The sequence below is a fragment of the Hippocampus bargibanti genome, linkage group LG20, assembly GCF_051943395.1.
Source record: "Hippocampus bargibanti isolate YZ-2025 linkage group LG20, ASM5194339v1, whole genome shotgun sequence".
Lineage (NCBI taxonomy): Eukaryota > Metazoa > Chordata > Actinopteri > Syngnathiformes > Syngnathidae > Hippocampus > Hippocampus bargibanti.
In genome coordinates, this window is record NC_142753.1 from 8,486,996 (window position 1) to 8,509,473 (window position 22,478).

Sequence of the window (22,478 nt, forward strand, 5' to 3'; positions counted from 1 at the left end):
GGTAAACGCTCACGCGGCCACCAGATGATCGAAGGGTTCAAAGGTTCGCCTTCCAAATGTACCGCCATTTTGTTTTTTGTTTTCAACGATCGCATACCTGCCGACTACTCCGGGTTTGCTGTAATGAGTACGGTTTTCATGATCCCATTCCGGATTATGTTTTTTTTAATGAAAATTACAGTTTCTAATAAAAACAAATTCAAAATAGCAAATATTCAACGTTCATTCAAAACATGAGATCGCTATGTATCGTATCTAAATTTAGAACAGGCAATTAGCACAGTGCCAGCTGTTAGCTTCCTTTTAGATGAATTCCTGGGTCATTCCTGGAAATGAGAGTCAAGAATTAGCATTGTTTTTATCCTTGTCTTGTAATGGCATCTGCCGGAGAAAAACAACAAAAAGTGTGAAATCTAAAAGAAAACTACAGTCGTTTTTGCGAGGAATACTCCCAAGCATTTCCAGGAGTTATACTTCGGTCAAGAAGAGGTGAAAATGACATGAGTTTGTAATTTGAGTTTGCTGATAGTTATTTTTGTCAACCCATAGGAATGTTACAATATCTTACAATTCATTGTACTTTTCAAACAAGAATAATTATTAAATGTTTGGTTGATTGTAAAATACTTATGTTTTGTTTTCTTCAAATAGTAGCAAACATGATATTTGGGTATGGGTATGGGTATTCTTTCACAAGTACAGTATATCTTTGACATCGATCAACATTTGGATGGTGTTTTTAGCCTCATTTTAAGTAGCTGTAAGGTTAAAAAATCATTAGGCTTCAGACCCCCTGACCGACTATCTATAAAGAGTTTATTTTAAAACAGTTTCTTTTCTTACGGACAGTGTATTGTAGGTGTTTAAATACCTGACATGTTTCGGCGTATACTTCGTCACGCGCCACTCTGACGAAGGCGGAAGTATACGCAGAAACATGTCAGGTATTTGAACACCTACAATACACTGTCTGTAAGAAAAGAATCTGTTTTAAATTACAGTAAAGTCTCGTTATATCGATACTCAAGGGAGTCCGAAAAAATATCGATATAACCGGGACTATCGATATATCCGACCCTGTTTGCATGTAATTTTCTCCGTGCGTGCATAGAAATAGTATCGATATAACCGGGACTATCGATATATCCGATATCGATATAACGAGACTTTACTGTAGATATCAAGTAGACAGGATGAACTTAATACAACTATCTATCAGGAATCATAATAAACACAGTGCCTATGCACTTTTTCTTTGGCTTTTGCATGACACTTTTAATAAATAAATACTGTAAATACATGTCCCCCTGGACACAAGCATATTACTCTGCTTTTCTGGTTTCAAAAGTTGGCACGTATGCGATCGTGTATCCCGTTTTAAATTGGATTATTTGTCCCGAGCCACGTCTCATGAAAAACATTGACAGTAGACCTACAATGTTGAGGATGTCACATACTCAACTGCCCCCCCTCGACCCCCATGTCCTCATTGTCGTTCCTCTCAACCACTCCGGAATGTTCTTCCTCTTTTTCTTCCCCCCCGGGCGCGGTCACTTGTCGCTTGTGTGCATTTCCGTGTTTTGAGCATACGCAGGAAGAGCTCTCACACATACACAGTGTGTGAAATGTACGACATGTGATCCAAAATATATCAGTCTTGATTTTCAACTAGGTGGTGGGTGCTCTGAGAACGCATCCTCAAATCATAGCCCTCCTTTTATGTTTGTGGAAGTAAAGTTGTTGGATGCCTGAGATTCCTGAGCTAGCTTGACCTAGATCTAACAACGCAGTCCACTCATAACAACGACCCGCTCATGCCCATAACTCCTGTCGACGTGGAGTCTGAACTTCTTTACACAGTACAAAAGGGGACGGGGGAGGGGGGCTTCAGTACTTACACCTGTTCATTCAATGAACCAATTGGTTTTATGAATGAAAACGAGTCAAATTAAAAAGGTAGTGAACCATGACAGGCGATTTAGAATCATTCAAGTTCTATTTTTACTCAATTTACTCATTCACTGCCATTCCCGAATTAGTTCGGGTTTTGTTTTTTTTCCTGCTTGGGTACCGATAAAGTGTTGGCCAGACATCTGGCAATGTTTTTTTTCTTTTCCACAAGGGGGCAGCATGACCCTTTAGTCCATGTTAGCGCTTTGTTCCAGCTTCAGCTGTTGTTAAAGTGCTATATAAACCAATATAATAACAATAATACAGTAAAGTCTCGTGATATCGATATTCAAGGGAGTGCGAAAAAATATCGATATAACCGGGACTATCGATATATCCGACCCTGTTTGCATGTAATTTTCTCCGTGCGTGCATAGAAATAGTATCGATATAGCCGGGACTATCGATATATCCGATATCGATATAACGAGACTTTACTGTAATAATAAATTTCATTTATAAGCGCCTTTCAAAACTCAAGGTCACTTTTCAGTCACAGGATAAGTTTTTCTGTGGCTAACTCAAACAGATGGAAAGCTAGAAAGCTAATAAAGAGCCAATAGATAGCTAATAGCTATCCAGATAGCTAGCTAGACAGTTATATAACTAATAGATAGCCAGCTAGATAACTAGGTAGCTGATATGTACATCATGTATTCAATTGTATTTTGGACAGCCACCCTCATTTCAAGCTCATATAAATCCACACACATATAATTTAGGAATTAACTCTTTTTTATGATGAAAGAAGCGAGTCTAAGGTTTTTTATGCTGCATTGAATGTATATGTAGTCCTAAAACTCAATATTCCCTGGGTCCTGGAATTCGAGGCACAGTGACAAAAACCCTGGCACTGGAATGGACACATTTTTGCACATTTGACAGTGAATGCGTTAATGACCCAATAAAAATGTCTGTTTTTGTTTTTTTGCTATTTTGTTGCTTCTCTTTTACTAAAATAGGATCTGTCTAGTCGAGTATTTTCAAGAAAGAACTTAGGGAAAGAATGAGAGTGCAAGTCTTCCAGTAACACGAACGAACAGTCTGGCCTTGCTCTGATTTTCGTCATCTGCGGCTTCGGTTGAATACGGAGACCCAGCCCTTATTTTCCATGCTCTTGTTTTAATTTGGCACATACAATCGCACGCCGTATTCTCCACTGTGCACTTGGCCTCTGTAGAGTTGTGCCTTTGGACAATTTACTGTCGCGTTTCCCAAGGTGCCTCGCCACACGCCCGCCCCTTTTAAGGCCGACATTCTCAGTATGGTGCCCGTCGCTATTTATAAACCGGCAAGTCTGTTACAGTGGCACAGAAACCGGAGATAGCGGTGAGGGCGCGGAGGCCACGGGGTAGTGTTCGGGGGAGGGTGTTGACGTTGTGATCCTGTCACGAGGTCTTGAGCACACGTGATCCCATCCATCCGCTTGTTGGCGTTCTTGTCATCCTCTGTCCTTATACGCCCAATGTCTTTCCCGGGTGACCGAGAATCCATATGGATGAAAAGAAACAACATTTTTTGGTCATATGTATATTTTTATGTACATCATACTTATTCACTGCCATTCCCGAATGTATTCGGGAATTGAAAAGCATGACGTGGAGCGCCATTCCCAAATTTGTTTGGGTTTTGTTTTTTCTTAAGAGGTCTACCGATAAAGCGCTGGTCAAACCTCTGGCAATGTTTTTCCCTCCCACGAGAGGCCAGCATTTGCCTTTTTTACAGCCGTCAATCTTCGATAATTCCATACCCATATAACTTCGAAATTAACTCTTTTTTTTTCCTGAAGAAAGAAGAAAGTCTAAGGTTTCTTATGCTACTTTGAATGTTTATGTAGTCCTCAAACTAAATATTCTGTGGGTCCTGCAATTTGAGTGAAAATGACAAAAACCCTGGCACTGGAGTGGACACAATGTGCATAAATGATATTGCCTAGACATCGACAGACAAGACAGGTCGTATTTGTCGTTGGTGGTGCTGGAGACAATTCATCCTAACTATCCATTCGCTAGGTATTAGCTATCTATTTGCTAGCTATTAGCTATCTATTTGCTAGCTAATAGCTATCATTCGCTAGCTATTAGCTATCTATTCGCTAGCTAAAAGCTATCATTCGCTAGCTTGCTATCTATTTGAGTTACTTCCGGGTTGAGTGAACGCTGTAAAGTGACCTTGTGAGTTTTGAAAGGCGCTTAGAAATGAAATGGATTATTAGTATTATTTTTTTTAGTTATTTTTTGCATGTCTGCCAGTTAATGAGTTAATAGCAAATACTATATTTCTCAGATGAACGTATTTGTTGGACGGTCACAATTGTATTTGTAAACATCAGCTCACACGGCGACAAATGAAGTCTTTTGTCACTGGACTGGTCTTATTTGTTCAATCATGGGCGTATCGCTTCCCGCGGTGCTTACAGACAACAAAAACACGCCGGTGCCGCGTCGCTCGCAACCGGCTAAGTCTGTTGCAGCCTCACCCTGTCATGTGATGGACGATCATCTCGACTCATAGTCAGCCTTTGTTCTCGTAGGTGAATGTGTAGATGATTTAGGCATAGCTGTAATTCCACACTCAATCCGGGAGCGTAAACAGCAGATTATCCATGCATCTGTTTGTTCATTCATTGATTTATTTTTTTTAATCATGCTTCTTTTCATTGTGTTTATCAGGTTGTGGGTTCTACATGACTTTGGGCGACCCTTGAATCGCTTGCCAGGCAATCGCAGAAACAGGATTTTTTTTCCCACGCTAAAGAATTTTCGATTAAACAAAATTGTCCAAAGAGTTTGATGCTGTGGGTATCTTATTTATTTTTATTTTTTATTTACTTTATTTTATGTGATTTAATTTAATTTATTTATTATTTTTTATTTAGTCCCCCCCCTAAGAAACTTTCTATAAAACAAAATTGTCCAAAAGAGTTGATGCTTTTCATAGCTTTTTTAATTTTAATTCTATTTTATTTTGTGTTATTTATTTATTTTAGTTTTTAATTATGTAGTTTATTTTTATTTTTATTTTTTATTGTTATTTTATTTGTATTTAATTTTTATTTTAAGAATAAACTTTCTATAAGACTAAATTGTCCAAAGAAGTTGATGCGGTGGGTATTTTATTTTATTTTATTTTATTTTATTTTATTTTGTTTTGTTTTGTTTTGTTTCGTGTCGTGTTATATTTTATTTTATTGTGTTTTATTTTATTTTATTGTGTTTTATTGTATTGTGTTTGATTGTGTTTTACTTTTATTTATTGACCCATTTATTTACAGTAAAGTCTCGTTATATCGATATCGGATATATCGATAGTCCCGGTTATATCGATACTATTTCTATGCACGCACGGAGAAAATTACATGCAAACAGGGTCGGATATATCGATAGTCCCGGTTATATCGATATTTTTTCGGACTCCCTTGAATATCGATATAACGAGACTTTACTGTATTTAGTTGTTTGTTTATTTATTATTATTTTTCTTTCTTGTCCCATTGTAACAAATAGAATCCAACTTTCCATCCCACGATTCCTCATTAGTGCCTTACAGTAGGGTGCCTTGGAAAGAAGCCCAGTGTTAATCTGTAATTTATGCGGTTGGGTGAGTGTTTGGTCGGGCCCGACAAGAGCATCACTCTCCATCTGCCCATTGTTGGCAAACCAAGAGGCGAGTTGGCCTTCAGCCTCTCTCAGCCTCCATCGCTATCTTCTCTCTCATCATTTTTTTGGAGTTTTCATCCAACAGTCTGCTCATGTAAACGTGTCCACTGCATTCTTTGTTTTCCACTTTCATTGACCCCCCCCCCCCCCTTCAAACCCTCTTACCCAACTTTCTCAGCAAATATACACTGTGGTGTTTTCATGCCTCAGTGGCTCTCTCGCCTTGCACTTCTATTTCCTGTCACAGTGAGACACCGCGCAAAGAAAGACAACCACGGGTGGGGCCCTCACAGTGAGGTCATCGACGGGTCATCCAAGCCTCAATGATACCAAAAGTCAGAACCGGGGTTCAAACAGAATGATGGTGCTAAATGTACCGGTACATAAGCTTCATTTATCAATGTTAGTTTTCACCAAACAATACTGACAATACAATACATTCTAATTTATTGAGCGCTTTCACAACAGTTGCAGCTGTAACAAAGCGCTTCACATGATAGTCAACACAAAGCAAAGTAATAAACACAACAGGAACATAAAAATATGGACAGTTGTGCAATCGTAATGACTTTCCCCATGTATTCTATTATGTTTGAGTTCAAGACAAGCACTTTATTACATGAGGCAGTTCTAGATGAAAGAGGAGAGGATGAAATCCTTTTTACCAGTGGATCAGAGACATGATGGTGAAATGTGTACGTCTGCTACAAGCTAAGTTTTAAAGCGAACACAAAGCTGTCGCATCCATTGACAAAAAGAGATTGCCTCACATCTCCTGTCCCACATACTGTAAATCCGCTTCAATTCCAAGCCACAGTCATCCTCATTTTCGTTTATTTATTTTTGGGGTGGCATTTTGCTCAATTTATTTTTAGGGAAAGTCCACCTCTCTCTTACACTTCTTTTTGTATTATACTTTTTAACGTTGAAATTCCATTTGTATTTGACCCACTGTGTTGTTTTAGTCTCGCTAAAAAAGTCCTGAACTTTGGTTGTTAGTTTTACGCCTGCTTGCGTGTTAAAACAATGCTGACGGAGGTGATTTTATGCCGGGCCAAAAAAGAAAGAGAAAGGGAGGGTCGGGTGTGCAGAGCAGTCTTGCTGCCAATGTGCTGATGTACGTGTGAATGATGTGCGGAAGTGTAGCTAATGATTTCTAATGAGGTTGGAGTGTTGGCGATAATGAAGCTGCTGTGAGCTCCCCACGTTTGATACTGAAAGTGTGTCAACAACGATGGAGGAAAACGTAAAGTGTCCTTGACAGTTTTTAAAGGCGCTTATAAATGAAATGTATTATTATTATTATTATTAATAATAATATTATGCAATGACATCATTAGATATGCTAATCGCACTTTCACATACCTCAAAAATTGAGTTTCTTTTCCCTTCTCCGCAGCTCTGGCCTTGCAAGGTGACTCCCAGTCCCCCCACGACGGTGACAAGTGCGCGGGAAGCGTATTTATGACGCCGGACGATTCAGCCATCACAGACCTTTCTCCCAAGACTGAGTCCTGCACCGCAGAAACCCCCACAGAATCGACGGATGCCTCCTGCAAGATGGACAGATCGACCCCCGGCACCGACGGGAGCCCCCAGCCCAAGAAAGGTGAGCTGTGAACTGTCGTTTCTCATGTGCGGTCAATGGCCTCCATTGGATGGAGGTCAGTTGAATACATGAAAATTGTCGATTTCGATCTGGAAGACATAACCGTGCGGTGCGACACATGAAAAATTGGAATCGCTCTTTGAGAGAGAGAAAAACGGGCCTTTTCTCATGAATTGTCTTTTTTTTGTCCTGTTTTAGATCTTTCACCATCAAAATGATGAATAAGCATTTTCCTTTGTTGGGGCATCATGGTGCTTGTTCATCATCCTGCACGACAGCACGATCTTATAATGATGTAACATTCAAATGGGTCAAATAAGAAAACACAAGGCATGAAATAGCATCTCTGCTAGATTGGCATCTAGTATACATCCACTGGGATGCATCTGGACCGTGCCCTTATAATAATTATAATATTTTATTTCATTTATAAGCGCCTTTCAAAACTCTCAAGGTCTCTTTTCAGTCACAGGATAGGTTTTTCTGTATGAAAAGCTGTAGCCACACGGCGCCAGCGTTCACTCAACCCAGAAGTAACTCAAATAGATAGAAAGCTAGCAAGCTAATAGATAGCTAATAGATAGTCAGTTAGCTACATAGCTATATAATTAATAGATAGCCAGCTAGCTAGCCAGCCAGATAGCAAATATATAGCTAATAGATAGACAGCTAGCTTGCTATATAACTAATAGATAGCCATAGCCAGCTAGACAGCTAGCTAGTCGGCCAGAAAGCTAATAGAGATAAATAGCTAATAGAGAGCAAATAGATAGCTAGGTAGGTAGCTATATAGCAAGCTAGGCAGGTAGCTAGATAGCCAGCTCGGTAGGTCGCTAGATAGCCAGCTAGGTAGGTAGCTAGATAGCAGCTAGGTAGGTAGCTAGATCGGCAGCTAGGTAGGTAGCTAGATCGCCAGCTATCTAGGTAGCTAGATCACCAGCTAGCTATATTGCCAGGTAGCTAGGTCGCCAGCTAGCTAGATTGCCAGCTAGCTCGGTAGCTATGTACCCAGATAGGTAGCTAGCTAATGCAATCGTTCAAATTTAGGGTTGAGCGTTAGCAATGGAGATGATGTTTGCCACAAATTTGACAGTTTGGAAATGTGTCCAGAAATCTTGTCCAACTGGCCCCCTTTTTTTAATTTCCCAGATGCATCCCTACATCCGTATAACAGACCCGTAGGTAGAAAGAAGGGAAATCTGGTTGCTATGGTGATGTCCACCGAAAGCACTGCTCGCAATCCATTAAGAGGCGAGCATCGTGACTTTTCATTGACGGATTATTTCAACACACGTTAAAAAATAAATATTTATAAACATTTTTTTCCTCTAAAATGCAAAAGGTCGATGCGCTTCAAATGTGCTGTTATAAAATGAAATGTCAATCATTTTTATTTCACCCGGTGCTTACTGCAATCTGCCGTTTCGCTCTTCTACAGACATGAACTCAGAGCAGCGGCAGAAGCTTGCCAAGCAAAGGAGGGAGGAAAGAGCCCGATATATCGGTGAGTAATACGCTCCATTTGTTTCGTACCGGTGAACTGGTTTGTGCACTTAACCAAGTCCATGCTTGCCTCACGTTCTGCCCGAGCCACTTTATTCTAACCTCTGATCCCCCGTGCGTTCCTTCAGTGGCTCTTTGATGATGGTTATTGACATTTCTTATTGTTGTCTCCTTGCATGGCTTTCAGAACAACAAACACAATTGCAAGGTAAGGCGCTTCACTAAAGTCGTCGGCGTACTTGCAATCATATTAATTCCAAAAAGAGAGAATTCCTTGGGGGGTGATTCACTTTTTTTCTTCATTTTTAATCAATGCCACCTTGTTTTTCTTTTAATTTTACGCTTTTCATTCCCACCTCAAATGCATGTTTGCAATTCTAACACCATCACGTCTTTCGTTGTACAATGCCAATAAATGATGTGGGCCTGCATTATTACGATACACCACTTCATCAATTCATTATTTCATCCGGAGATTTAGATTTAAAGGACAACGGACACCATTTTTTTGTTTCCTAACTGACATCAGAAAAACGTTTTATAGCATCTAAAATACCCATATTTTTAGTCAAATGAAAAACATCAATAAAAATGACTTAGTGTCCAAAAACTACTTCAAAATGAAACTGGAAATGACCAGTTTCAGAAGGTCCCGCCCCCTTGTTCGTGATGTCACGCCAGGGCGTCTCGCCTTGCTCGAGAATCAAAACAATGGATTCATATTCGGAGAAGATTCTTGTTACTCATCCAGTTCTGAATATGATTCAAATAGCTCTGAAGAGGAAAGCATAAATGTTTGCAATCAATTAAAGAAGTCCTTCCATGTCAATTTGAGCCATCTGGACTCCAATGTAGCGTCCCAGAAAATGCACAAGATGGCGCCCAAGTTCAGTTGGAAATGGGCTGATTTGTCTGCTGGGAATTTGTGTCAACCAGTATCAAATAGTAGTCTTGGTGCAACACACAACGATTCACCATCCCGTTATTTATGCGTTTTCAACACGGATCAACACGAGGTTTTCAGACCAAACAAAGTACCCAAAATGCATTGTGTGTAGCTTTCTCGGTCAGGGGCGTTCCAGACGTGACATCACGGTAGGTATCGACATCAACTCAAAAACAAGACTTCCTGAATATTCAGAGCGAGTCTTAAAACGTAAAATATAGCTATATGCGGTGGAATCTTTGTAAAATACGCTCAGTAGAAGTCATTTGAAGTGATTTTAAAAATTATGAACACAACTTTTTCTGGAGGCGTCGGTTGTCCTTTAACCATGCTTCCATTTTGCAGGTTTGAAGAAAGGACTTTTTTTCCCGTTTTCAAACGGGATTTTACCCCGATACGAAATACATTAGAATACATCCTAATTTATATAGCACTTTCACAACAGCTGCAGCTGTAACAAAGCGCTTCACATAACACAAAGCAAAATAATAAACAGAACAGGAACATAAAATCATGGACAGTTGTGCAATTTTAACGACTTTCTCCATGTGTTTGATGATGTTTGAGTACAAGACAATTACTTTGCATTAAAAAAAGGGGTCATCCATATTTGCTGACGTATGACCTTTTGAACTGAACGCTCTTTTGAAATGACGCAAAAGAAAAATGATGTCCCGCATGTTCCCAGGAGGGGGAGATACTCACGTCGCCCCGAGCATAAAAGATGAGCCATCATTAACGCGAGCCTCGCCGGGCGATTCCCTTTAATTACCGCATTCATTGGCATTGCCAGTGTGGTCACGCCACCCTTGCAGTCATGTCTTTGTTTACCGTCAGGTTGATTCTGCTACTGTGGCTCTTAATTTGCTGCAGTCTTGTTTTGCATGTCCGCCGTCCGTGATAATAGACCGTAAAAATGCGTTTACCTCATGTCTTGGCGCGGCTTGCTGCAAATCAATCCGAAACGCCGACTCCTGTCCTCAATTGTGCAATTGTGCGATCTCGATATGAGTCATATGTTCCAATTTCGACAGAATTTGGATGGACACTCCAAGGAGTGTCGTACCAAGAAACCTATAAGCGCATACACACGCTTTCACTTTTTCTGCAATGCCGCAGTAATCCTGCCGACATAATGAGATTTTTTTTTTTTTCCCCCTGAGCAAATTGGATTACGAGAAGAGTTTATCATTGTCGCTTCTTTGCAGAGAAGAGCTGCTGAACACGGACTGGCAGAAAAATCCTCTCATTTCTTGGCGTGACGCTGCTAAATTCCTTAGGACTAAGTCCATAAAGTACCGTATTTTCCTGTGTATAAAACACACCGGAGTATAAGGCGCACCCCCAACGAATGGTGTATTCTCAAACTTTTTCCATATATAAGCCTCACCGGAGTATAAATTGCACCTTCAATGAATGAAAAAAGTTTTCCAAATACAGTAAAGTCTCGTTATATCGATATTCTCGGGAGTCGGAAAAAATATCGTTGTAACCGGACTATCGATATATCCGATCCTGCGGCATGTAAATTTTCTCCTTGCGTTCATAGAAATAGTATCGTAATAAGCAGTACTATCGATATAACCGATATCGATATAACGAGACTTTACTGTATAAGGCTCACCTGAGTATAAATTGCACCTTCAATGAATGAAAAAAGTTTTCCAAATATAATATAGAAATATATAAAAGTTTTCCAATATATATAACTATCGTTCCACCATGATGTCTCTGATCCACTGGTGAAAAGGAGGCTTTCATCCTTTCCTCTTTATTCTAGAACTGCTTCATATAATTAAGTGTTTTTCTTGCACTCAAACATCATAGAGTACATGGGGAAAGTTGTTAAGATTGCACAACCGTCCATCTTCGCAACGTCCATCTTTTTATGTTCCTCTTATGTTTGTTATTTTGCTTTGTGTTGACTATTATGTGAAGCGCTTTGTTACAGCTGCTGTTGTTGTTGTGCGCTATATAAATTAGGATGTATGGTATTGTTTTCGATAGGGGGAAATGGAGTCATGGCTGTTGACAGTCGTTGCGAGACCTGTTGTGTCTATTTCACGTACAAGGCACAGGGTCATCTTTTGAAGAAATTCAAGGCTTTTGGGTGCACCTTATACACCGGAAAATACAGTATTTGTAAGACTGTTAAAAAACAAACAAAGCGCTGTTTGACTGGCTGCAGACTATTTCAGCATTCTGTACCCTCACCACAGTACGGTTTCTAGAAACGTATTTACGGTTTCAAAAGCAACTGCGATCCAGCATGACAGAAGTTTAATCGAAGCTGTCTGATTGCTGTTTAATTGCTCCCTGAAGAAATGAGCCGCGGTTATGTAAAGACCGACATCTGCTTCAACAGTCTGTGGGAAACGTCTATTTTATCATTAGCAAAGGATTGCCGTGAAAGAACAACCTGTCACTCTTGAAACGTACGCTTGTGATCACCTCTTTAGCGGCAAAAAAAGCTCAGTGGCTGGAAAAGGAGGAGAAGGCCCGTCGTCTCAGAGAGAATCAACTGGAGGACCGCAGGAAGAAGCTTGAGGAACAGCGACTGAAAACTGAAAAGCGCCGAGCCCTCTTGGAGGAGAAACAACGACAGAAACTGGAGAAGAACAAGGTGAACATGACATAGATACATACCAGAAATTCTTGGTTTGGAACTGTCGGAAAAAAAAGATTTAATCTTGATAATTCTGTGGCGCAGGAGCGATACGAGTCAGCCATCAAGAGGTCGACGAAAAAGACGTGGGCTGAGATCCGCCAGCAGAGGTGGTCTTGGGCGGGTGGACTCAACCAGACTTCCCGCAGGGAAAGTGAGTTTGGGGTGACAAAACAAAATGTTGCACATCCGCAATTCATTTCATTCATTCACTGCCAGACGACGTGCAAAAACATGTCCACTCCAGTGCCAGGGTATTTGTCATTTTTCACACAAATTGCAGGTCCCACACAATATTGAGTTTTAGGACTACATAAGCATTCAATGCAGCACGCACACACACACACACCCTCATTTGAGGCCAGTCATCCAGCTGAGGCAATTGAAGGAAATGATCTCAGAAGCCGGAGAACCAGAGGTCCCGGACGCACATGATGTCACTGCTGAGAATTGTCCTGCGATCTGGATTTTCAACCACTTTCGTTCTCCGTTTTGAAGCTGTTGTCGTTGTGGTCTTTTGATTTTTGATTGACATTACTTGTGCAAGTATTTGTGATGTCATTTACCCGTTCTGGACTATACTCTGCCCGTGGCCGCGTACATGGAACAAGTTGTACCCCCCCGCGTACATGGAACAAGTTGTACCCCCCACTCCTCACCCCGTTCAACTCCTTTTTCTGTTTTTTTTGCTTCCAAATCAAATATTTGATTTTTATTATTCACTGCCAGACATGGGCTAGGGTTTTTGTCCTTGTTACTGGAATTCCAGGACCCACAGAATCTTGCCTTTTTGGTCTACATAAACATTCAATACAGTGTTAAAAACTTTAGACTTAGTTTAGTTATTTCCTAAATTTTATGGGTCTGGAGTTATATGAGCTTGAAATGAGGGCGGCTGTCTAAAACATAATGCAAGATTGGTTTATATAGCATTTTAAAAACAGCTGAAGCTGGAACAAAATGCTAACATGGAAAAAAGGGAAATGCTGCCCCTTGTGAAAAAGAAAAAAATATTGCCAGAGGCCATGGCCAGCGCTTTATCGGCACCCAAGCATGAAAAAAAACAAACCCGGGAATGGCGCTCTTTCATATTTTCAATTCACGAATGAATTTGTGAATGGCAGTGAATGAGTTCACAACCTCAACCTGCCCCCTTACTTGACCGACAATCGTCACCACCCCCCTTACACCAAGTGGACATTTAGATCGATTCTCCTTGTGGTACACGAATTACCAATATTACCCCTGGCACCCCGCGCCCCCTTTCTACAATGGGATGATCCTGCATAAGGCATCGGGCAACCCCCATGGCTTTGAGGCCCCCGTACTCCCACACCTTCCCCGCCGGTGCTCGTGTGAACCGATGTTGTGTGTTGCGTTCTCTCCGGTGCAGGCAGATGCTCGGCCTCCACGGTCAACTTGCCAAGACAGGTGGACCCTGTCATTAACAACAGGCTGTCCAAGTCCTCTGCCACGCTCTGGAACTCCCCCAACAGAAGTAAGGACGAGCCAACGTCAATGTCCGCCAGGCTTCCCAACCTCCTCATCCCGCTCCACCCCCCGCCCTCTTTTTTTTCCTCTTCCCCAAATTTTAGTTTTTCTTATGTTCTTCTTATCATTAGCGTTCTTCTCGTGTCTGGTGACTTGCTTGCCTGCCTGTGCTTGGTGACTGGTCATTCGCCACAACCTCCCCCAACAATCACAGTCTTGTATGCATCGTGTTGTTGTTTTTTCTGCAATTGACTTCAATTTGGTTTGGTTGTCTCTGCATTTTGGATCATCGTCCTCTCGACCTGGAAGTCATAGCACCATGCTTGGCGGGAGTGTGTTTCATCATCTTATATGTCTCTTCATGGCATTTTCATGTGGTGTCTACCCCTCGGATTCCTGGTGGTGGTGGTGGGTTTCAAACGGTTTTCTAATGAGCTAATCTGGCTCTCTAGCTAGCTACCTCACTGGCTATCTATTTGCTATTTATTAGCGATCTGTAAAGTGTCCTTGAGAGTTTTGAAAGGTGCTTAAAAACAACATTATTATTATTATTACCTGGCTAGCTATCTTGCTGGCAATCTATTTGTTATATAGCGAGCTAGCTGTCTAGCTGACTATCTATTAGCTATCTATTAGCTATCTGGCTGGCTAGCTAGCTATCTAGCTGGCTATCTATTAGTTATACAGCTAGCTAGCTGTCGAGCTAGCTATTATCTATCTATTGGCTATGCTAGCTAGCTTTCTATCTGAGTTAGTTCTGGGTTGAGTGGACGCTGGGGCATCTGGCTGCCACTGCTCGCCCACAGAAAAACTCATCCTGTGACTGAAAAGTGACCTTGAGAGTTTTGAAAGGCGTTTATAAATGAATTGGATTATTATTATTGTTATTAATCTCAGGAACAGAAAGCACACGGGGGTACTTTTCTGTTGTCATTGGTAACGTCTTGGATTGTGTCACGACGTCAGTTCAGGTTTTTTGTGTTACTCAACAGAAGCCTGTCATGACTGTTTTTTTTTTGTATCATGGATGCTGAGATGTATTACCCCCCCTTTCCCTGGAACCATAATTTCAGTCCACAGTCTTTATATTTCAGCCATTTCGCAAATCCCAAGTCGCATGAAGCATTACCAACAGTACCTCTTGCGCACGTAATTAGCAATTACTCCCCGGCGTGATGGAGATTCGGATTTTCACGCTTGATTGTCACATCTACATCATTATAATACCTTGCACACAAAAAAGGCAGTTGGCAAGCCACATATATTGGATCTCTGCAAAGTTCTTTGGTTGGGAGAACGTGCTGACATTTACGCACAAATGCAGCCACCATCCTACCCACACAGAGTTGGCCATCGACAGCAACGCACCGCCGCCTCATTCTTGCCGCATTGGAGGAAGAGGAGGTGGCGGTCCACCGCGGTTGCTTAGCAACAGGAGGTACCGGGAGTTATTTTATTGGTTTGTCGAGAAAAAAACGCAGCGGAGGTGACATCCTGCGGTCTTGTAAAAACAAGATAATTTCTGATCCAAAAAAGACATTTTACCTTTGCTTCGTGACCGCCCGAACGTGATGGCGCTCTCATTAGCATGTACACGGCATATTGCCCTGCATGCCTTTGTGGATGTCTACTCGACGTTAAAAAGAGAAGTTCAGCCTTATACCGTATGCATGGTTAATTATTGACTTGGGTCTGAAAAAATATATCCATGTATAAAGCATTATGACCTTTTTTTTACATCCTGTTTAAATTTATTGCAGGAATTAATCTTACGGTTTCCGCATTGTCATCAATGAAATTGTGAAAGCATCATGATTCTTTGACAGTACAAATATGTTTTACATGCCTGAAATTGGGGATAATGCATGATTGTTTAAATGTCTGCTGGAATCGGTGCGCATGGATCGGTAGCGCCTGGCTCGGGGGAGTAGCTGGAAAAGGTGGTGGGCAGGGTGCGGAGGGTCCTGTAGGATTTTCCGCGCTGTCGTCTTGATTTTTTTTTTTTTACTTCAACTTTGAAAACAAATTATTCATTAATTTGTTGTGTGCTCTATATGTCATATGGGGGGGGGGGGATTAAACATTCTAATGGCTTCCCCAAATTCATAACGGCCCTCGAAACGAAACCGTAACTACAATGTGGCCCACAGCAATAAAGTTTTGGGTTAGATAGATGCTGGTAGGGGAATTAACCCTTTTGGGGACCTGCGGTGAAGACAGTGTACAGCATGAAAGGAACATTGACACCTTCTCACTCATGTTAAGAATATAGAAGCAGAAAACTAAAGACAAATACTAAGAACAAGAAACGTGTCGCAACAGGCCAGCAGACGATGACCCTGATACTGACTGCACCCTCTTGTTTCAGCCCGCAGCCTGCGCCTAAGCCCGTGGGAGAGCAAAATCGTGGAGCGGCTCATGACGCCGACGCTATCCTTTCTGGCTCGCAGTCGCAGCGCCGCCACCCTCCTCAACAACAGTGACTCTTGTGAGTATCACAACTCATCGGCAATGTTTATTTATTTTTATTCCCTGACTCTAACATTTAAACACAGACATCAATTTCCCATAACTTATTTTTCCCACCCATGTGTTTATGTCTGCATGTATCTTTTGTTGGCGGTGTTAATTCCTGCTGGAGATTTTTATGTGTGATTCTAGCAGCGATAAGGAAATTACTGATAAGGAGTTACGAATAAGCGACAGAATATTTTAACAAAGTCAATGTCAACAAAGAGGGACATCAACTCATTGACTGCCAGACAATGTGCAAAAATGTATCCACTCCACTGCCAGGGTTTTTGTCATTTTCACTCAAATTCCAAGACCCACAAAAGATTAAGTTTTAGGATTACATAAACATCCAATTCAAATATAGGCTCTACAAAGTTATGTACACGTACAACTGGACAGAATACTACACACGTTACTACAAAAATGTTCATATGTACCCTTGTTTCTGTAAGCTCTCAGTCGTACAGGAGTGGTCCATCGATGAGAAGGTTTCTTCAGCCGTCATCTGTACAAAAGTGAAGGTTTCGGACGTTTCGCCTCCTATCCAAGAGGCTTCGTCAGCGAACTAAAGTCTGACTGGTCATATCGGCCCCATTGCTCAGGCAAAACAGGTTAGGCAACTTTCGCAATGCTGATGAGGGTCGTTATGTTGATGAGGTGATACCGGGGGGAGTGGGTGTAATAGGCCAATCGTTAGTCAGGAATGTAGGAACAATCAGTGGGGCAACAGGGGGGGGTCCCGCGCCCCCCCCAACCTGAGAGTAGGGACCTATCATAGCTGTGTCCGGCGCCACCAGGTCTGGACATTAGGGATATATAAATGGGGCCGATACGACCAGTCAGACTTTAGTTCGCTGACGAAGCCTCTTGGATAGGAGGCGAAACGTCCGAAACCTTCACTTTTGTACAGATGACGGCTGAAGAAACCTTCTCATCGATGTACCCTTGTTTGTAACTCGAATGTTCATACGTAGGGGAGCGTCTGTATTCTGGAATGGCAGTGAATGAGTTAAAGCCTCAATTTGATTGGGTAGCTGCTGGCATGGATTGTGTCACCCTGAATGTTTAGGATCACCCTGCACGGTGTGTATACTTGTGGTATGACACCCCACCCCCACAACCCCCTTCCCCTGTCTTTGCATGTCTGCGTACCACTCAGACTCTCACCACTGCTCCCGTTCAGCTTCGGCCAGTCCGCTCAACGCCTTCCCCCACCATCAGCACCGGAATTCCGCCGAGCGCTGGAGGTTCTCTTCTGCCAGCACACCCGACATCACCCAACGCCAACGGCAGCGGTTATCCACACCGGTAAGCGCGTGTGATATCTTGTCCGGCGAAATAGACTGTACCGTACCTGACATAGTTGACTTAATGAGTATTTGTCACAAATGTTTCCATCCTGGTTGCGAAGATGATAACTGCTGCATTCGCGAATATTTCAGATTCAGTATTTTTAGCACTAATTCAAATTAAGGGACTGTCCTGTTGAATAACGACGACCTTTCACTTCAGCTTTGGTAAAAATACATTTGGCTGCTGGCTTCGTCTACTCACAACCCGTAAAAATGGACTCAGGAGGAGTGCATTTGAGTATAAAAAGATGCAAGCTTGAATACAAGTTTACCCCTCAAGGCTGAGAGGGAGCAAATAGGAACACGCTATGAATCACAGTGGCTGAAACTTATTTTTAAAGCTGTCCTGAATAGGATCTGTAGACTGTGCTGAACCCTCCTACCCCCTTTGTTGTTGTTGTTGTCCTTTGCAAGGTTGACCAAAAGAAGAAGGAAAAGAAAGACAAGGAGAGAGAAAATGAGAAAGAGAAGAGCGCACTGACAAAAGAGAGAGTACAGAAAAAGAGACAGACTCCGTCTCCCACTACACTCACTCGGAGATCCCAGACGGAGACCAGGTATTGACTTTTGACCTTTTCAAGTTTAAGGACCGGCTTTTGTCAACCAACTATTTCGTCTTTCACCTCCCTCGAGTCCGATAATGGCGTATGGCCAAAAAGTGGCGTTTCACCCACACACGTTTCCCCTTGACCTAGTTTTATTTTATATACAAGCTCGGTACCTGTCTCAATGCTCCCGTTTCCTTTTTGAGGTCAATTTTCCTTTACCTGCTTGTCTTCCTTTCTCAGCACCCCCAAGCCAAGAACCAGACCTCCATCACCCGCTCCGCCCAAAAGTCGACCATTATCGCCTTTGACACCGGCGGCGGGTTCCAAGACACCCACGGGGAAGAAAACACCCCCTCCCGGCACCAAAACTCGACCCAAACGGGCTCAGACACCCGCCAGGGTGCAGCCTCAAACGGTTACCGCGGTCGCCGTAGAAACCGGCCAACAATCCAAGGAGTCTGACACTCCAGAAGAGAAAAAGGGTGAGTCTGCTAACCACTGTGATGATATGCAAAGTCCTTACAGCTGACCAATTATTATTATTATTATTAATAATAATAATAATAATAATAATAATAATAATAATAATAATAATAAAAGTGCCTTTCGAAACTCTTAAGGTCATTTTTCAGTCACCGGATGAGTTCTCTCAACGCAGAAGTAACTCAAATAGATAGAAAGCTAGCTAGCTAATAGCTAGCTAGCCATACAACTAATAGATAGCCGGATAGATAGCTAGCTAGCCAGCCAGATAGCTAATAAATAGCAATTATGGCGCCGAGAGAGTGGCTGCCTTTCCAGCAGCTCCTGTATTTTGTTTTTCTACTTTTTTCTTTTCTTTTTCATAACTTTGCTGCTGTGTTACTTCCGGGTAAAGTGAACGCTGGCGCGAATGGCTGCCGCTGCTCACCCACACAAAAAAAAATCCCGTGACTGTAAAGTGTGCTTGAGAGTTTTGAAAGGCACTTAGAAATTAAATGTATTATTATTAAAATAAATAGATGGGCAGCTAGGTAGATAGCTAGCTAACTAAGCTAGGTAGCTAGCTAGATAGCCAGCCAATTAGGTCCAATTGCATTTTACAAAATGCGCAAGGCGAGATGTGTTTTGACAGCGTCAATCACAGCTAAGCTTTATGATGTGCCAAAAGTCCCTGTTTTCGTTCACTCTCATTTTGAGAAAGTACCTAATTATTTTGGCGCGTTTTGTTTTTTCAGCCTGCCAGGATTATCACATAGCTAACGACATTAGCCTCCTTCATCATATTTTTTGTTTCCTCTCTCGTAGACTCCGCTAATTTGTCGGCTGCTGCCCCAGCCGCATCACCTTCTCCCAGCCCGCCACTTGTCGAAGCCACTTCGGGTGCCGTGCCTAAAGAAGAGCTCGCCACACCGGCTGCCTCCCCTCCAAGTAATCCTTCCACCCCTGCCTCGACCGCCGCAGCTGCCGGCAGGCCATCAGCTGGCACCAACGACCCCGAGGAGGCCGCCCGCGTCTTGGCTGAAAAACGCAGACAAGCGCGGGAGCAGCGGGAGCGGGAGGAACAGGAGCGTCAAGTGCAAGAGCACAGGAACAGGTCGGATGTGCTATAAGTGTTTCGATTTAACTCCTTCACTGCCAGAAATGTGCACAAATGTGTCCACTCAAGTGCCGGGGTTTTTATCATTGTCACTTGAATTCCAGGACCCACAGAATATTGAGTTTTAGGACTCCGTAAACATTCAATTCAGCGTGAGAAACCTTTGACTCTCTTCTTTCATCAGAAAAAAAAGAGTTAATTCCTAAATTAATTAGAGTCTGGAGTTTTATGAGTTTGAGATTAGGATGGCTGTCCAAAATACATTGCAATACATACATATTGGATTATCTAGCGCTTTAACAACAGTTGAAGCTGCCCCCCCTGTGGAAAGGAAAGAAACATTTCCAGAGGTCTGACCAGCGCTTTATCGGCATCCAAGCAAGAAAACCGAAACCCGAACAAATTCGAGAATGGCGCTCCGCATCATAGTTTCAATTCACGGATAAATTTGTGAATGAGTTAATAGGGAGTGCGGGTAATTGTGCAAAAACGAGTGTTAACGTGCTAATTTAACCCCTACTGTTCAGTCGAAAGAATAGATTTAATTTATGATTCAGAGAGTAAAATAAAAAAAGTTATGAGTAAATTAAAAACTACAGATTGCGAAAAAAATATATATATTTTAATGGTACCACACGCTCGCCTCTTTCCAGGATCCTCCGTGAGGAGGCGATGGCTCGGGATGCAGAAGAGAGGAAGCGCAGAGAGGAGGAAGCTCGTTTCATGGCCGAGCAGCAGCGTCTGCGGGATGAAGCCCAGCGAGCTGAAGACGAGAAGGAAGCTAAGGAACGAGCCAGAGCTGAGCAGGAGGAGAACGACAGGCTGCAGAAGCAGGTCAGAATTTGTGCGACAGCTTGATGCCTTTTGAATTTGATTGTAAACCAACAAATCAATTTATCGTTTTTTCAAATCTTTTCCATATATAAGGCGCAACGGGACTATAAGGCGCACCGTCAATGAATGAAAAAACATTTTTCAAGTGTAATATAAAAATATATACAAGTTTTCCAATTATAAGGCACACTACATTATAAGGCGCTACAGTAGAGTTACACGCTACTTATTCTACAGGGGGAAATGGAGTCAGTGGCTACTGAAAGTTGTTGCAACCTGTTGTGACTCAATATGACTTCACAAATATGGCGCACCTGCGTATAAAGCGCAAGGTCATCTTTCCCCCCAAAAAAATCAAGGCTTTTAGGTGCGGCTTATACACCGGAAAATACCGTACTCAGTATGCCCAAAGTGAACTAGACGGTGCGCGGTATACTTTTCATACCAGTGACGTGCGGTGAGGTTCATGGCTGGTGAGGCACTGACGTCATCAATGACGTCACCGCTCGTCTCTACTTAGTATTTGAACGGTAAATTCAGCGATTTTGAAAAAAATCCTAAAACGGTGAAGTTAAATGGACAAGAACTTTAAAGTACAAATCACTAAATACATCTAATTGTTTAATTTATTTTTTAATTTGATATTTCCATGACAGCTTTCCATGATGACAGGTGAGGCACTGCCTCACCTGCCTACACTGACTGCACGTCACTGTTTCATACCGTCTATCACCTTATAATTCACGGATTTATCTTGGTAAGGAGCCTCACCTCCAACTGGCTGATAGCTAAACTCCAATAATAATAATAATAATAATAATAATAATAATAATAATAATAATAATAATAATAATAATAATACATTACATTTATAAGCGCCTTTCAAAACTCTCAAGGACACTTTACAGTCACAGGATAATTTTTTCTGCATGTGAGCAGCGGCAGCCACACGCGCCTGCATTCACTCAACCCGAAAGTAACACAAATAGATAGAAAGATAGCTAGCTAATAGACACAGTAATAATAATACATTTCATTTATGAGCGCCTTTCAAAACTCTCAAGGACACTTTACAGTCACAAGACATTTTTTCTACGGGTGAGCAGCTCTAAAACAGTGGTCCCCAACTTTTTTTGCACGTCCCAGCGGATAAATACGTTTGTTTTTTTACTCATTTTGCTAGCTTACGGTGGGCTAATTTTAGCGGTATGTATCATGTGACCTAGACAAGCATTTTGACATGCGTCAAGAGTAAGTCATAGACGGATATAATCTGGTATTTTTTCAAAATAAAACATAGTTCGGATTTAGATAATAAATAAAACGGAAATTATGTAAATTATTTATTCTTTCTGCGCGGCCCGGTACCAAATGACCCACAGACTGGTACCGGTCCGAGGCCCGGGGGTTTGGGACCTCTGCTCTAAAATATAAAGACTGTTGGCATTTTAAGCCTTCAAATTTCCATTAACGCACATGGAGACCACGCTGAGAGGCCATTTACCATCTGGGCTTCTTAATGCATAGGAGCATCGCCCGCGCTGTCTGGCATCTGGGCAGATTAAACCAGAAAGGGGTATGGGGATGGGGGGTATATGTGCCGCTGTCACGGATTATATGTGTCACGCGTGAGCCCTAATAGTCCGAAGAGGCCCCCTTGTCTGCCCGGGCACATGGCAGCTGGTGACCTCCATAACAGCGATGAGTGGCGGGCGAGGCAGCCATTGTGATGCAGGAGATACTGACAAGGGCCTGTGTGGCTCGTGTCTTCTTCTCCGGAGCGACTGCGCCAGGGCTGGCGGGTAGACAAACGGCGTCAGTGTGCGGC

The 22,478-nt window shown here is 42.2% G+C and overlaps 1 protein-coding gene across 1 annotated transcript in view; it reads left to right on the forward strand.

Moving 5' to 3' along the window:
- map7d1b (MAP7 domain containing 1b) overlaps positions 1 to 22,478 on the forward strand; it is a 30,271-nt gene that overhangs the window by 4,259 nt on the left and 3,534 nt on the right. Inside the window, exons 2-13 of the mRNA XM_089022929.1 lie at positions 7,009 to 7,218; positions 8,657 to 8,722; positions 8,909 to 8,929; positions 12,127 to 12,290; positions 12,378 to 12,486; positions 13,726 to 13,830; positions 16,192 to 16,311; positions 17,497 to 17,645; positions 18,104 to 18,246; positions 18,478 to 18,719; positions 19,525 to 19,813; positions 20,470 to 20,650. Of these exons, the coding sequence (XP_088879055.1) occupies positions 7,009 to 7,218; positions 8,657 to 8,722; positions 8,909 to 8,929; positions 12,127 to 12,290; positions 12,378 to 12,486; positions 13,726 to 13,830; positions 16,192 to 16,311; positions 17,497 to 17,645; positions 18,104 to 18,246; positions 18,478 to 18,719; positions 19,525 to 19,813; positions 20,470 to 20,650 (1,799 nt within the window). The remainder of the gene's footprint in view (positions 1 to 7,008; positions 7,219 to 8,656; positions 8,723 to 8,908; positions 8,930 to 12,126; positions 12,291 to 12,377; positions 12,487 to 13,725; positions 13,831 to 16,191; positions 16,312 to 17,496; positions 17,646 to 18,103; positions 18,247 to 18,477; positions 18,720 to 19,524; positions 19,814 to 20,469; positions 20,651 to 22,478) is intronic.